General features: G+C 36.8%; 1 protein-coding gene across 7 annotated transcripts in view; it reads right to left on the bottom strand.

Moving 5' to 3' along the window:
• Positions 1 to 272: 272 nt before the first annotated feature.
• LOC121878057 (activin receptor type-2A-like) overlaps positions 273 to 17,179 on the bottom strand; it is a 33,848-nt gene continuing 16,941 nt past the window's right edge. For all 7 annotated transcript variants that reach the window (XM_042384030.1, XM_042384033.1, XM_042384031.1 and 4 more), the window contains 10 exons: positions 16,356 to 16,549; positions 15,937 to 16,120; positions 14,361 to 14,476; positions 12,596 to 12,769; positions 10,130 to 10,297; positions 8,532 to 8,771; positions 6,811 to 6,940; positions 5,155 to 5,294; positions 4,447 to 4,603; positions 273 to 3,596 (listed from right to left, as the gene is read on the bottom strand). In XM_042384030.1, coding sequence (XP_042239964.1) covers positions 4,448 to 4,603; positions 5,155 to 5,294; positions 6,811 to 6,940; positions 8,532 to 8,771; positions 10,130 to 10,297; positions 12,596 to 12,769; positions 14,361 to 14,476; positions 15,937 to 16,120; positions 16,356 to 16,549 — 1,502 coding nt within the window. In that variant the 3' untranslated portion in view covers positions 273 to 3,596; position 4,447. The remainder of the gene's footprint in view (positions 3,597 to 4,446; positions 4,604 to 5,154; positions 5,295 to 6,810; positions 6,941 to 8,531; positions 8,772 to 10,129; positions 10,298 to 12,595; positions 12,770 to 14,360; positions 14,477 to 15,936; positions 16,121 to 16,355; positions 16,550 to 17,179) is intronic.

Below are 17,179 nucleotides of genomic sequence, written 5' to 3'. Positions count from 1 at the left end.
TCTGCAGGTGTACTCTGCTTGACCTAATATATGGTATAGCAGAACCCGGATTTTTCGCCTTTAACTAATACAGTATAGTATTCTTAATCATAACTTGTTGAAAAACAAAATTACCCAAGTCTAAAAGCTAATATATAGCAACAGCTGATATCATCAACATTGCTTCTGAACATGAAGTGATACTTTAACTCTCCTCTCTCTCTCCTCTTGTGTGTGTGTTTTGTTGGGGTCATGTGTGTGTGTGTGTGTGTGTGTGTGTGTGTGTGTGTGGTATGATATGTGTGTGTGTGTGTGGTATGATATGTGTGTGTGTGTGTGTGTGTGTGTGTGTGTGTGTGCAACATTCATATTTAATCCTAATTCCACATGGCTGAATCTTCAAAACTAAGAGCACGTATATGACTGGTATATGTACACTCCAATTTTTTCTCGACTAATATGAAAAAAAGTAGATAATCATGACTGATTCAAAAGTAAAATTACAAAATAATACAAAAAATTAATCCATCTGCCAGATACCACAATCTACCCAAAAATAATAATTAAAGAATATACCACACATCTTTACAGCATATCACTGAAACTTTTGTAAATGTGTAAATTTAATAAAACAATTTTTTTACCATAACTGAAGAAATTATTCAAATAATTTGCTTCACCAATCATAAATTGCCTCTAGTCTGGCAAGCCAATTATATTCCAGAAGGCAAAATAGGATTCTTCCCTTTCATGGCTTCAGTTGGAAGGGCTACATGCAGATCCTTTGTCTAATGAAGTGATAAAATGTCTATGTTTCTCAGGAATATGCAAGGTTAATAAGTGAATTTTCCAAAGTAGTCCCCTACTGTGTTGTTGGTACGTTTCCAAAAGTGGAGTATGATATTGTTAATAATTTACAATCGAGTGAAACTTCTCTTTTAACTAAACACGAATAATCCGAGTTCATCTGTAATAAGCTCACTTCATAGACCTGGTCCAGCATTTCACCTCAAATATTTTATGGGGAATAACTTTATATTAATGAATTTTATGCTACTACAATGGATACATACAAGAGGCATACTAATGCCTGCAAGGAACAACAAGCATGGGGGGTTCCCTAACAAGTGGTGAACATAATTTAAAAAGAAATTTAAGAAAAATAAAATAAAGCAATATCCCCCCATACACAGTCTTCTCTTGATGACAATGTGGTTTCCCTTGGGCATGTGGGAAGTGCCCACGAGTCCCCATACGTATCCAGTCTATCACATGACGGCTCCAGTCCTCACTTTTTATCATTCTTTGGCTCGTGTCCTTCACTTCACCATAACCTCAATTCAAGTTTCATATGGAAGATGATAATTTAAGCACAAGGTTACTTTTCTCACAGTCATTTCAGTTTACTTGTTTGATTCTTGGTATTCCAGCCTCTTGTCTTCAGAACTGCATGGCTAAAATATCATATTTGTTCAAAATCTCTTCTAAACATTTTCCATATATCATCCAATAAACTGGCCCCTAGGCAAGATTTTTCAATGGCCATCTAACCAAGTTCCCATGCAACAGAGAACTGCTTCCATCCACAAGCAAGAGGCAATAGTAATTAGAACATAAGCACTCATGATTTGTCATGGTGAGGTCTGGATACCATAGGTCATGATGTTGTGTACAGGCATGAGGTATTTACAATGGTGAGTGGGCAATGTTCCATAGTGTCCTCACTCTTGTTGGCTTCATCATTATACAACAGTTAACATTCATCTTGGAGATACAAGAAAAAAAGCACCATTGGTTTCACAAATAAACCACATTAAAATAATCACTAGTTCCATTTTGCTGGCGACAACTTCTGTAATGCTGCAAACAAGGCGCAAATATATACAGGATGAGGGTATGTACGTGTGTGGGGGCAAAGTGGTAACAGGGTGGTCACTGAAGGGTATCCTGAGCTGACAGTTATGGGGCAGCCCGATCGTGGCCCTCCACTGGCCTTAGGTAACACATTTTACTGGGCAGGCTCGTCATAATCCATCAGCCTATAAAGTTAACATAATACATTTTACATGAGTGGTAAAAAACACAGCATACTCCATTCTCAATGGCTACTATGGCAATTGTTTATATCCATATATGATTCACACAGAAATCTCTATTTCGTTTTACACATCCATTTCCTTAAGATCTGATTTGATTTATCCTTAATATTTCATCCATTCTTTCTTTTTCATAATGGATTAACTGCATGTAATGGCAGATGGACTGACGAACCCAAACCCATTTTTCCACACACTAGAACACTTGCCAGGGGGGCACAACCATAATTTTCCTTATGCCTGAGTTACTGAGTTGAGCTTTAAGCTGCACTATGAGCTGCAAAAATGGCTGGATGCAAAGTATGCTGATCTTAGCTCTAGAAATCAAGTCTTCTTTTTAAAGAATATTTGAGAACAAACTGTGAATACTACTATCGTGACACAGTATCCACTCCAGTTTCAATGCACAAAACCAGACACATTCAGATTAAGAAAATGCAGAACCATAAAACTGGGAGCATTCCCCAAAAGTACTTATATAGTATAATGAACCCCACCTAGCTGGTACTCAACTCAAGGAACTAACTCTGGCAGTGGGGACTCTTGGAAGGGAATTCCTGAGGTAAAACATTCCCACTGGTGGGTTTGCTTGTGCCAATTTGAAAAACAAAAATAATATTAGTCCTTCAAATAATTCAATTTTTAACATCGTTTTTGTTATCTTCTGAAATGTCTTCTATTCTTGTAGCAGATGTGAAAATTTCATCTTACTTCCTGAGCAGTTTAGCTGCTGAGAAAAACTTTCACACTCAAGTTTCTTCTTGTTTTGAATTAAGACTTATTCCAGGTTAAGGTGATGATGCCAATAAAAATGTAATACTTTATCTTCCTGTCTGGATACATTGATCAACCTCTTGCACTGATATTGTTAAATACTATTGAATATTGGCAAAAGTCACAGATGTTTGAGGAGTACCTTGGCCCCAGTGGAGTTATGAAGCCATGGAGTAAGTTCTCATGAGTTACCTTCTGTTTGGTGGCTCTTCATAGTAGTCCCAGCACTTCCCTGTTGACCCCTTTGGCACCACACTAAGCCTCCCCCCTCTCCCAACCACACAAGCCAGAAGAACAATTGGTTGGACATGTGGACTCCAAAATTCATTTTACATTTTCGCAAGTTATTAAAAAAATGCATTTTAAGCACCGCCACGGATATCAAACTATTGCACTAATTAATAACAGGAAGACATATCTGACTGACTTACACAGCCTTTCGCCCATCAGTACCAAATTTAGATGCTGAGAAAATGGAGTGCATTTTCCAAGTGAAGTCCCCTTAGCCCAAGCCTCTTAGGCCAGCTTTGCTGTAACAAGAGAAACTGTGAATGTTTAAAGTGGCTGGCTGTGGTGTGTAGCTGTTGGAGAAGGGAGGGGGTATTGAGGCAGACACACGGTACACTAGGCCCCCAACACAGCTGGTGCCTGTGGGACATGGTGGCTGGGGTCTGTCCCGCACCAGGACCCATAATAGGCGGTTACAGCACAGGTACTTGTCCAGGTACGTGGCCACCACATCATGGCCTGAAAAGCAAAAAGGTACTATTTTTAGAAAGTAATACTAAAGGAGCCTCAGGTTTACATCATACAGCATTTGCCTCCTGTCCTATGGGTCACTGGTTTGTGCCTAAGGCACCTCCAGTTGGGGAAGTGAAGATGGGCTAGTTCAGTACCAGCCATATTGCTTGTTTATGTAATGAAAGTGAAATGATGAAGTAGATGGAGAACAAATGCTACAGAAAAAATGCTTAAGTTTTGTTACACTGATATAAAAACATATAATGAAGTACTAAAACCGTTTAAAACAATTACAGATACTGGTACTCTGTACGTACTAGAAATTTGAAAGTAAAAAAATTAAATACTGTAGTTTAGCTACATAATCTGGGATGAGGGAATAATAGTTAGGATATTACTGGATAAAATTTAGGGTAGGACTGGGATGGATAAACAAAATTTAAAGTTGAATCCTAGGAGAGATGTACAAAATTTCGTAGGATTGGTCAAGGCAGCTAGGAAGTGTTTGCATTGAATGTTGTTTGCCAATCATCTAACATGAGGGTAGCACCTTGATTAAGATGTAAAATAATTGTTCTTTTGAAGAGCAAATACTGTATACCTAATTGAGTAATTGCAGTCAATAATCTTAAAGTAAATTATTAATTAAAAAAAAATAAAATAAAAATCCAGGTAAAAAAAATTGCTCACAATTTTAACAACTCTGGGAGCATTACAACTTGAGCATCAAGCAATATGCAATATGAATGGGGATGAGAACTACTGTCTGAGACTTGGACTTACCCAGAACAATGCCCCACATACCCACTTATTTGTATTTTAAACTCTTAGATTATTCTTTATGCATCAAACTTGCCTTATATGCTTGACTCCTTCTGTGGATTTGAGGTAGGGGAAAGGTGTAGGTTTTTTGAGTAAATGGCCAGCCTTTCTACAACACAGGAAGCAGAGAGGCGAGCCTCAGCATCGTGATCCCAGCACTCTTCCATTGTATCAATTAAAGCCATCATGGCCTGGAAAAAAAGGATTTATAAATACTGTCAGAATTGCAAAGCAATATATACATCACTAATCAGATGGTTAAAAGACCTTTCATCAAATCTGCAAAACAAGTAAAATCCCTTAAGTACAATAAAGCATTCTGAATGTTTTATTCATTCCAGATAGACCATACAAAGTCAACAACTGCTTACCGTATATAGTCGTGTATAATTCGACCACTGATATTTTCGGTAAAAAGCCTGATTTTTTCATGTAGTACTTTGTGCATAATTTGGCCCTAGCTTTTGAGAAACACTAGGTATAATCCTAAATATAATTTGTAGCAAGACACCAGATTCTAACCAAAAAAACAAGTGCCATCGCTGGACCCAACAGTTTCAGTGAGTAATGTGACCACTGCTTATGACTGAGCACCCATCAAAAGGCTCCATTCAAATCTTTAAATGGACAGATTTAATTTTACTTCCAATTTATCACCATAAAATTATTTCACTTTCATTCGTAGGCAACTTACTCTTCCCACAAACCCTTTGCAATTACCATTTAGATATTTTCAACTTACCGCATTCTTGCGCCAAACATCCCGGATGGCAGGGCGTGTCTTCTGGGTGACAACACATTCTTGCATATCATCCAGAGTGGGGTGCTGTCCAACCTCTTCCTCAAATGGCAAGTGGTACTCAGGTACAGGACCATCCTGGCCTGTTCAATCAAATATAACATTTCTTACTTGCAGCACATAACTGACTAATGCAGAGCTTTAACCTGACTTTGATTGTGCTCAGTGTCTCTTTAATGGTCCTCATGAAACCCTCCATCTATACATCACCAACATTTTAACTCACATCAAGCTTTTATTCCCACTCATCATTTCCCTCACATAATATATATTTTCTCTCTTACTAGACTTCAGCTCAGCAATTCCCTATATCAACCCGTCATAAGATTAACTCTCTTATGCACCATGACATAAGAGAAGTGCCAATTATAATCACATCCATTTGCCACTGACGTGAAAATCACATCATGCAAAAAAAAATCACGAAAAATCAATTAATTCCGATTGACGTTGAGATTTTGGCCCATCATTAAAAAACTGGGCAATTTCACAAATGGAGAGTAAAATATATGCAAAAGGATACTCAAATTTTTTTCAAAGCCATAATTTTCTTTTCATAATACAGTAGGCCCTTTAAATTCGTGGGGGTTAGGTTCTCAAAACGGACACGAATCGCCAATTCCTCGAATAACATTTGCTGACCAAAGGGGGGATTTTTTTTTTAATTGTGTACAAAGAAATGTATATTCCCTTAATGTGTTTGCGCTAATGACAATTATTTCTTTTACTGTACTTGTATTGTATACGTGTGTGTAGATATACAATCACAAAACACATACAAATAAATAATAATGGGAAAATCCTATCACAAATTAGCAGAAACAAATGTACATTAAAACTGTTGAATCTACCCTCAAGTCCACTTCATGCTTGGTTATTCATAAAGCATGGAGTAGACTTCAGGGTAGACTCAACATTTTTAATATACATTTGTCTCTGGTTATTTGTAAGAGGAATTTTCCATTATTATTTATTTGTATGTGTTTTGTGTGTGGTGTCTACATACAGATACTGTAAATACAATACAGGTAAAGGATATTACTGTCTCTAGAACGAATGTCTTCCTGTCCCGGCCCCAAAAATGCCGGCAACTTTAAATCTACCTCCAGACATTCTTGGGTAAATTCAGGGCGTCATCCGCGAATAATAGAGGACCGCAAAATAAAAATAATTCGCGAAGTATCAGGGCGTACTGTATCAGAAATAGCGAGAGTGCAGTGTTGCCACCCCTCAAAATACTGATTACTCTAAAATGTGATGAATTCATTATAATTGACAGTTGTTTCATAAATTATGTATATTTCTCCTGATATCACCTCCTTTCAAGCATTATGAAAATAAGACTGGTTGATTAGTCACATTTATGTATTCAGTGTTCAGACCACTTGACATCAGTCCCTCGGGAGGTCTGAGTACACAGGTTTCATTGTGATTTCAGAAGAAAGGTTACAAATGTTAATGCATGAGTTTGGAAAAACAGGCTAAGAAATAATTTATATTGAATGTGGACTAAAGGAAAATGCTGAAATTAAGCAGCCACCCAACGTGTAATAAAGCAGGAAAAAATTTAATGAGTACAAAATATGTTTGATAGCTTACTTGAACACCTAGAGAGAATTTCCCACAGCACTAGACCACAGGCATACATGTCAATTCGTAGGAAGGCATCCCGTTGGAAGTTGATTGCACCTTCCAATACTTCTGGTGCCATGTAACGCCGTGTGCCAACCTGAAAAAAAAAAATTAAATTCTGTGAACATACATAAAACCACAAAAGTTCATATGAGAACAAAGATCTAATCATTCATTCTTAATATATCTAATGAGTGTTAATGAACCTTTATGATCTTGCATTCAGTAATAAGTATTTAATGTAAATTATAGGGAGATAATACCAAGGAGTGGGATCCTGAAAACCTTAGTTGATGAACATGTACCTGTACAGTATTTCAGTAAGCTTGCAAGAAGCCCCAATATACTGGAGTAGTGTTTTAACAATTGCCTTAATATAATCAGAATCAATATTATTTGTGGAGGAATCATAACTTGTTTGCTACCATCTGTAAAATATGTGCAGTATAAATGAGTGTCTTGTAGAAATTTTTAAATAGCCCAAACTTTTTCCATTTCAGTTTAATGCCTGACAATGTACACAATCTAAATGTATACCACAACCATATATGAGGAGCACCGGACCATAACCTTCTAAGAGCCATATATCGCTGAGACGTGTTATGTATTGCATTGTATTCCCCAACCTCTCCTCTGTCCCCTGGGAAAGCCAGAGAGCCAATTGGGAACATGTACATGAGGGTGAGAGTCCTCTGAAAAGACTATTGTATGTCACATATTCCTACCTGAGTATTTTCCTCCATTTTCTATTTTGGTACTTAGCAGATTATGGTCCAGAGTTCCTCATATGTAAATTACAGGGTTGAAACACTCTAAGGCACAATTGATCTGTCTTCAATAAAGATATGATACACTGGGATGTGCACCTTAGCAATCTTGTCTCTCTTATAAAGTCTGGTGGCACTGGTATGATGTGTCATAGTCAATCACAGAGTAAATCATGGCGAACATGGCTAACAATCAAGGTTTCAGAGGTAATTACTCTGCTGACTTTCCTGTGATTAGTTGACTGAAGGCAGGAAATGGTACATGTTCTTTAATAAGATAACTCTCAGCTGACAAAGATGCATTCCTTAGTTCCACTGTGCTGAACACGCCATGTTGCTTGTTATTTCTTTAAAGACTACAGGGACTTATCATATAAGGATATAGGTATTGTGTTAATTATCTGTTTAGCTTGAGAACAGGTCATTAGCAAGCTCTGTAAGAGAATTGTGTATGACAGAGCCCAAGTACCCATTTGTAATTTTGTAAAAGAAATTTAATTAACTGTTAACTGCCTATGTGTGTGTCCTCAATTTTGCAGTAGACCTAATAAAAGAAAGCAAAGCATATAATAAGAGACTGTTCCTGAAGGAAGATAAACCCTATTCTTACAACTCATAGCTTCAAGGGATTCATATTGAACAAAAATTATAACAGTTCTGTGTAGTCCACTTTGGAGCTCAAACAGCTCCTGCTGGAGTTATTCAAGTTTTGCAAAAGACTGACCTAGGCTCCCAAGCCTTTGTATGAGGTTCTCAAGCTGATTTAACTCGTATTACAGCCTGACAAACTTGCCGAGGACTTAATGGCTTTGTTGCACTTGCAAGACTTAAGAAGTCAGACAGCAACAAAAAGTCCAGGGGCATTTACACATGTGTGAAGGAAATGCAACTCTTCAGGAACTTGGTGTATTGTACTCTTACCTGTCCATGGGTGTCACCAGCTGACTGCCCAGGGTGGAAGACCAAAGCCAAGCCAAAATCAGCAATGCAGGCAGATAGATCAGCCTTTAGCAAAACATTTTTACTTTTGAAATCTCGATGAGCAATTGAAGGCTTTAGACTCTCACACTTGGTAGCAGGCTGTTCTTCATGCACATACATCAGACCCCTTGCCATGGACTCTCCAATTTTGCAAAGATCATTCCAAGTAACCAAGTTTGCCTGAAAAGTAAACATAAATTGTAAGATGTCCAATAAATAATTCAAATACTAAAATGCAGTTATTCAGTGAAAGAATAAACAAGTTCAATGATATGAAATGAATCACCAATATATTATTCAAGATATCTACTGACCACAAAACATCACAGACCCTTTCTTCATTAATTTAAATTCTGTACTGTAACTTCAAATGCAAAGTTCTGAATGGTAAAAAATCAAGACTCTAGATGCTATGTACTCATGACAAACTGTAAGGATCGATTATTGAAAATGTGATATTCACTTTTGTAAAACTACTACAGTACAGTACTGTATTTCTTTTTTTTTGCAAATACAGCACAGTAAATATATTTCAGTTAAAACTCTGACTAAACTACCACAATAAAAAAATATTAAAAAATTGCCAATATTTTCCTGAAGTCCACATCAGTTTGTCACGATCATACATCATGACTACATCAATACGTGAAGCACTGATCATTTATAATAAACGTTTCTCATTGATTTGCCAAAGTTTAAATATATTATTAGTTGTACACCTTCCACTCTTGTTCCTTACTGCTGAAGGTTTTTACTATGTTTATGACTGTACCTGTACCAAGTGCAGTAGACCACTTGGCTAATTTTTTGCAAATGATCCTGACCTTTAATTGTGTGACGCCACAAGTATATGTATAGTCTGCCAAAGATGCATCGACCCTACCCTGGCTCTCATGCTCGTAATTTTACCTGGCAATACTTGGTGAAGTAAGGCTGTATGGAATAGGGATTGTGATTGGTAGATCTATTTTTGGCTGTATAACAGTCAGGATAAATATTAAACAATTCAAAGGTAGTTTTATAATAATAAACTATCTATTATTATTATACTGTACAGTACTATAATTTGTTCCATTGTTGAAGATGTTAAATTATTTTTGATGAATCGTACAGTATAAGAGTCTGATTATATGAGAATATATAATGATGACCATAAAAAAACCCAGGTCTAAAGACAGAGTACAAGACAGTGCCCTGATCCCACCCAGCCTCACACTTGGTCATATATGCAGCATCTTTTCTCCCATTGCTTGTGACTCCTCTGATTTTACCCATTTTCTTAAAACCCCCATCTTTCCCTGTCATAGCAATTAGTCCACATAAAAAGTTCAGCATCATTTAAAGGTTAAAGGGTAAAAAGTCTCCAAGCATCTTTAAGCTTCAACAGATTTTTTTCCTTGTAAGTCATGCAATCATTTCCACTTCCTAGCTTTTTATTAAATGGAGTGAATATTGTTGTCATCCAAACATATCTAGTACTCATTCACTAGTCCACTTCTAAAACATCAGAAATATTTAATATTTATTTTGTAGCTGACCTTCAGATAGTCGCAGAGAGACCCTCGTTCATGATAAGCAGTAATAAGCCAAAATTCTGCTTGATAATTATCTCCATGCTTTTCTGCCCCAATGAACTGCAGCACATTTTCATGGGACATCTGAGGAAGTGAGTACACTTCTTTCTCAACCAACCAAGACTGCTTGTCCTAAAAAAAAAAAAAAAAGGCAAATTAGATGTACAATTAAGATATGGTATGCAGTGACAAGTTTCATAATTTGTACATGTTTATAATACACCCACCTCTCGTTTTACACAGAGGTTACATTCTTGAAAACCACTGCTTAATTAAAAAATGCGTAAATTAAACATAATTTTCCCATAAGAATACTGTAGTACATGTAAATGGTACAGGTTAAGGGAACCATCATATACTGCACAGGGTACGAACAGTGCTCTCACTTAAACCAAGCACGTGGCCAACCTCCAACACACGCTCTCCTCTCTGAAGGCAGGTGATCACATTTAACTTCACGTCCATTGCGATTGTTTTTCGTGCCTTTTTAGCTTTAGGCGCCCCAGAGGAGGCAGATGGACATTTTCCAGACATGCCCAATGGCGAAAACAGCGTTTAACACTAAAAAGGTACGTGATAAACACACAATGCAAATGAGAGCAGAGGAAAAAATAGTGCTGGTGTGAACTGAGAAAGTGATTCGCAGCAAGCTTGCTGGACGTCATCACAGTTGTTGTGCAGAATATTTCATTATCATCATTATCTTCATCATTAGTAGTAATAATCTTTATTATTACATTATTATAATAATTATTATTATTAATTATACAGGTAATATTAAAATTGTTGATGTTGATATGATTGTGACTTTATACAGTACAGTAGTAATAACTTACAAGCACCTCACCGGGCATCACACGCGAATACGCGCAGCAAATTTAAACTGTCTTGAGCGCGTTATTTCAAAAATAGGTAAACGTAAATTAGCTTTTGGCATAAATTGAACAATCGTGTTATTCCAAAAACGCTTTAATCAAACGTGCATAAAATGCGAGTTACCTGTATATTGTAACCACATACACATCTAAACTAGAAAACATTTAACTACTCATTTTCTGAAGCTGATGTCTCTCCTACTGATGAGAAAGAGGAACTAATGTACTATGTTGCTGTTCTTAAGACAGTAAACAGATCTGGGTATACCATGACAAGAAATGTTCCTAATTATTCCTGTTAGTCCAAGATCCTTAAATGAGTAAACAGCTCTGACTGTATCATATTAGCCCTTTGATTGAGTCACCAGATTTCAATGACATTTTCCTGATGGTGTGAATGTGTCATCAAATATTCAAATTAGTAGTAATAACTCTCTTTGTTCTTCTCCAACACAGGAAGACAATAATATTCCATATCTAGCAATTACATCCCATATAAACAGTATTAGATGACTGCAAACAAATTTAAGATAGAAATTAAGAAAAATCAGAAAAAATATTTTTTCATAACAGGAGTACCTTGATACACCAGACTGTACTATGTTAGTTAACACTGATGTGCATTATACACTTACCATCCTATTACAGACTTATGTACACTCGGTAAAAAAAAAACTACCGTACAGGTGGGGTCCAATGATTTTCCAACTGAACATTCCTGTTGTCTTGCAAGGGTTGGTAGGCCTGAATGTGAGACATTTCGTTGACAATATTGAATTACTTTGTTACAATATGACTGGAGAATGTCATTATATATCTAGATAAGTTAAACTGTATGCTATATTAAATGTTCCACACACCGTGGACTACAGTAACCATGGAAGTGGATGAGATACCATATAGGAATGCATTATATGTTTGGCAGAATTAGTGGATATAGTAAAGGTAAAAGATTATTTTGCAAACGAATTTTGAATCTGTATTTGTATTGCTACTTCCAGTTTGGGCTAATGCCACATTATGTCAATCATTTTTCGTATTGGAAAATAAACCATGCTTGTCTGAAACATCTGAACAGCTCCACAGTTCATATTATAATATACACATTCCTTATGTAAGATATCAGGAAATGTTGGTAGCACTAATTAAGTAAATCACAATATTAGGCTGCTACAACGCCGCTCACAATGTGTATTCGACATGGAGAAATGAGGCATAGAGTTCCCATCAAATTTCAAATTGCGTTAGTGTGGCAGCACTAACTCTGACTCGCTTCAGAATGCCGATCACTTGTTTCGAACACGTGTGACCAAACCCACACACGCGCAGGACTACTACCGCGAGGAATGCCTCAGGAGCCTTTTTGAAACATTTAGTTTGTAGGTCAGTCTGTTTCGCGCAGAAATTGTAACGATAGTTTTTTTACTGAGCGTATCTCCCACCACTTTCACAAGAGAAAATTCATTAAGATTAAACCTGAAAACTTGTCTAGACCTGAAATATGTAAAGCACATACAGTTGAAGTTAGTAAAGAGCAATCCTTGAAGTTTCTCACCTGTACTGGGAAAATTTTGACAGCAACAACATCTGTGTGGAGATTGGCCTTCCAAACAGCACCAAATCTCCCACGTGCCTTGATTTCACGCAGTTGTATAGGTCGTACACACAATGGTGGAGAAGGAGGAACTAGTGCTGCTGATTCCACTCTTGGCAACTCCATAAAGTTGGCCTGAAGAAAGAACACATTTATTATGATGTTCAATATTTTTTGTTGTCACTCTTTAAAGCTTTCTCTGACTACAGTATAATGCAATGTGGTCCGAATCATGCAAATACATTGTGATTCTACCTAAACTCACTTTTACTACTGTAGATTTGTTCTTCTCTTCTCCTTCTACAGCATGGCTCCAGATATCTATCTGTTCTCGTCTCTTCCTTTACATAACCTATCATTACCCATCAGCAGCAAGTCCATCTCTAAAACCAGTCAACACCTTGCTCTCTGATCATTCACTCAACACAGCTTGGATTTTGTCCCCTTTACTTCTAGTACATCTTTCATCCCATCCTCCCTTCTCTCTCCTACCACCCACCTGATGTAAACACCTTTACCAACCTTTCAATTCCCTTTGTCTGAATATGTACACACTCCAAAAATGAACCAGGATCCGCTCTCTGCAATTACTGTACAGTATGACGACAGTGCAAATCTTGACGTAATACTACTTACACTGGGATCCAGTTCCTCTCTTCCCAAGTTTACTTTCCTTGTTAAATGTAATTTTCTTAGATATTATATATCTTAAACCATTCTTTCATTATATAAGTGGTGGTTCTCATACAAATAAGGCAGTGAGTATGATTTCTTATCATGTGGTATAATAAAGAAGTTTCATGAGCTCATTTCATAATGAATTTAATTCTTTACAGCAACTAATTTCGTATGAGGGTAATATAAGGTAGTACTACAGTTAACTTCTCTATTTTAACTATACCCTGGTATGTGATATAAAGGATATACAGTATCATATTTGTTCCACAATATTTCACAAAATCAGAAATACCAACCCTACCAAATGAGCATGACTTCAGCCCCGTTAATCCTTTTGAGGCCATCAGACCAGGGGTGAAGATCCTTTTTTTGCTGATTAGACTCAAATTACATTAGTTTACATGAGGATGGGTTAAACCACTACAGGTTTTATCAATGCTGCTTCACATATTTCCCTTATATTATTCTTCCTAAAAGCTCCCTCAATATCTATATGTTCTCTGGTATCTCAGCTTCATTTACTCATCCTGATGAAGAGTAAAGTACCTGTCTTGCAATCCCTCATTCATCCACCACTATTCCATATTGACTACTGTTTCAGAAAAAAAGTCATCTTGCTTTCTTTTGATCTAAATTCGATTTTATTTTCACTGACATAGTAGCTTCTTCATGTGTTTTAAATATTTTAGAAAATTCTAATGTGCTGTATACAGTACTGTATAGTCATAGAAACACAAACATCATCCCTACTGTACTGTACATGTACTCCCATATTACATTCAAACATCTCTAAACAATGCCAATTACCCTTACATATGTAGTGACGGTACTTTGGAGAAACTCATAACAAAAAACAATTAACACACTAGAGCTATAATTTCCCAATGCTTTAACTGACAAATTATTTCACAACTTTCATTTCATTCCTGTGATATACTTTTTCTCTGAATAAGCATGTCAAGTATAAACCTCATTCTAATTTCTTCATTCAGATACATTTCACCAAATCATCATTAAAATATGAGAAATTTTTTTGCAATTTACTTACCATTTTTCGTCGACGGTAGAGGTAGAAGAGCAAGGTAACGATGACCACAACACAGATAAGTGTGCCCAATGTCCAAGCAACGGTTTTGACAACAACATCTTGGTCTTGAGGTGTGGCTGTTGGCCATATTGACAAGATTAATTTGGACAGACAAATCATTTTTATGAGGTGGATATACTGTATATACAGTACAGTAGACTCGCAACTTACGCCAATTTTTCTTACGTGGTTTCAACTATACGTGAATTACCCCGGGGGTTAGGTGATGGGTTTGAAGACATGGTCGAGCAGGAAATTGAGGAGTTAATTGAAGGGCACAGGAAAACTCTGACTGATGCTGCGTTGGAGGAAATAGTGAGAGTGGACGAAGAAGGCGGCAGTGGCGATGATGATGAAGAACAAGAAGAGCCAGCATGTTGGGATTTACACTTGAAAAACTTAGTGTCTGAGTATGACCCCTATATGAAGCGCAGCACCAACTTCTCACGAGGTCTTACAAGCATTATGGCTAAGTATAAGAATATGTTCCAGCAGCTTAAGAAACAACAAAGACAGTTTCCCATCACCATGTTCTTTAAGAAAACCTCAGCATCAACATCGTCAGCAGATCAGCCAATACCTACAACTTCTGGCAGTGACCTTGAGCTGCCCACATCCTCCCCTGCATCGTTATCTGAGCTTGACGATGAATAATTTCAAAACAACACATGTCTGTCTACAGAATGTCTGTGTTCTATTAATGCTGTTTAGCACTTGTTACAGATGTTGATATTACATTACAGTAGTGATTTATGAGTTCTAGTGTATATATAGTGATTTAAGAGCAATTTAGGGAATTTTTAGGAGTGTTTCTGACTTTATGCGGGGTCCCAGGAATGTAACCCCCGCGTAAGTTGCGAGTCTACTGTACAGTGTAAACTGAAGCAATATCTGTAACTGATCTTATACTATTCCATGCACCAATTTAAGATGTACAATGAAAGACAAAAGTCATGTCGTGAAATTTGGTGAAAACATATGCCGAAGGGCTAAAGTTTTGGTGTGCTCTGCCTTGTGGTAGGGGGCTCTCATATGTTTAACGAGTTATGTTTAATCTTCAGACAAAACCGCGACAAGACATTTGTCTTTGATTGTACATGTGATATCAAAGTGTGGAAATGCAATATAAATTCTTACACAGTGTACAGTATTGGACTGTCAAGATGGACTGCTTGACCCCTTCTGGCAACCCCAGAGTGGGGTAAATGCAATAACAATACAGTGCCTGTACAGGCCAGTAATGGAACAAGGATTCCCTGAATTGTTATCTGGTGATTTATAAATTTTCAAATCAGAGTTTGTACTGAATGTGAATGACTAAAGGTTGCACTTCTGTAAGAACTTGAGTAAAAACAAGGGAAGTTAATTTGTTCCCCAAATCCTGCTTTGCTTTCAAAATGTACTGACTTGAATTTATCGAGACCTTACCAGTAATCATGTTAAGAAAAACTGTATTACAGGTACAGTATTAAACTAAAGTAGACTAGAAAACCAGACAAGATTAAAATATGTCAACAAAATCAATTATAATTCTCACTTGGTGTGGTACTAGGGACTTCTGGCAGTGGCCGCCAAAAGAAGTTATGGTTGCAGTTGTTGTGATTGCAGCAACAAAATAAGTGTTTTTTGTTTTCTGTCAAGCTACTTGCTGGCTGGTCGTTGATGCATTCATCTGAACAGGTATTATCATTCAACCAGCAACCTTTGTATGTAATCTCCACCTGTAACAATTAAAAATATGTGATGTACTCTATTACTTTAGGTTATTTATACCTTTTTACACACTGAAATTCTGTCTACCTTAAGTTCTTCAGTATCATCTAACAAATCCTCTTTTTTCACAATTCCTAATTTCCCTCTCTACACATACTGTACTGTACTGCTCCACTTGTTAATCAGAGTATATGCATTGACCATTGCTTACAATTATGTGTAACAAAACACAAAATTACCTACCTTGCCCGAGTTATTAGTCCAAACAACAAAACACTGGTTTATCTTCTCTGGGTTATTCCATACTTCACAAGTCTCCGTCATCTTCCCTGAGCAAAGAAGTGGCTGGGGACCCTCGTTTGAACATTGTGTAGTGTTGTATTGTTCACAATGGGAAACTTTGGGTGGATGATTTTCTGCTGGCCGTGCAACACCCTCTGTAAAAATTAATACATTAATACTCTCTTAAAATTCGTAGCCAATTAAACCTCAAACGTAAAATTATTTCAGACAAGTTTAAAGTACTTGTTGCAGTTTAACATGCCATTATCCCCATTTGTTGGGCGATACACGAATGTTATAAATACTGTACTACAGGTATGTACATAACATACAGGAGACCACTGGTCTTCACAGGGATTATATTCCTGAGATCATCGTGAATGGTGAAACAACAAATACAGTAAATCCTCCAACTATGTTGTGAATGTACTCCTACAAAACATGACAATTGGCAAAACAAGATAAATTTATATGTATTTTCCCCCAAAGACTTATTATATAAATGGGGGATACATTCCTGGGAGGTGCATATTTTTCGCCATACTTGCCAGAAAAAAAATAAAAATTAAAAACTACCTAAAGATACAGTATTGTAGCATACAGTACACTCATACTAAAATATTAGCATATTTAAAATTTGCAGTTTCAAATATTTGTGAAACAATAAAATATTCATAATCTGAAAGGTCTTATGGGTTGTTTAAAACTGCGGGCACCAATACAACCAACAAAATACAGTACGTACTGTATTGTGCATTACTCCGCCAGCTTCCCACACTATCATC

This window comes from Homarus americanus, unplaced genomic scaffold (genome assembly GCF_018991925.1).
Source record: "Homarus americanus isolate GMGI-L3 unplaced genomic scaffold, GMGI_Hamer_2.0 scaffold45562, whole genome shotgun sequence".
NCBI classification, from domain to species: Eukaryota; Metazoa; Arthropoda; class Malacostraca; order Decapoda; family Nephropidae; genus Homarus; species Homarus americanus.
Note: the sequence above shows the minus strand (reverse complement) of the source record. Positions and strands in the feature narration are given on the sequence as shown.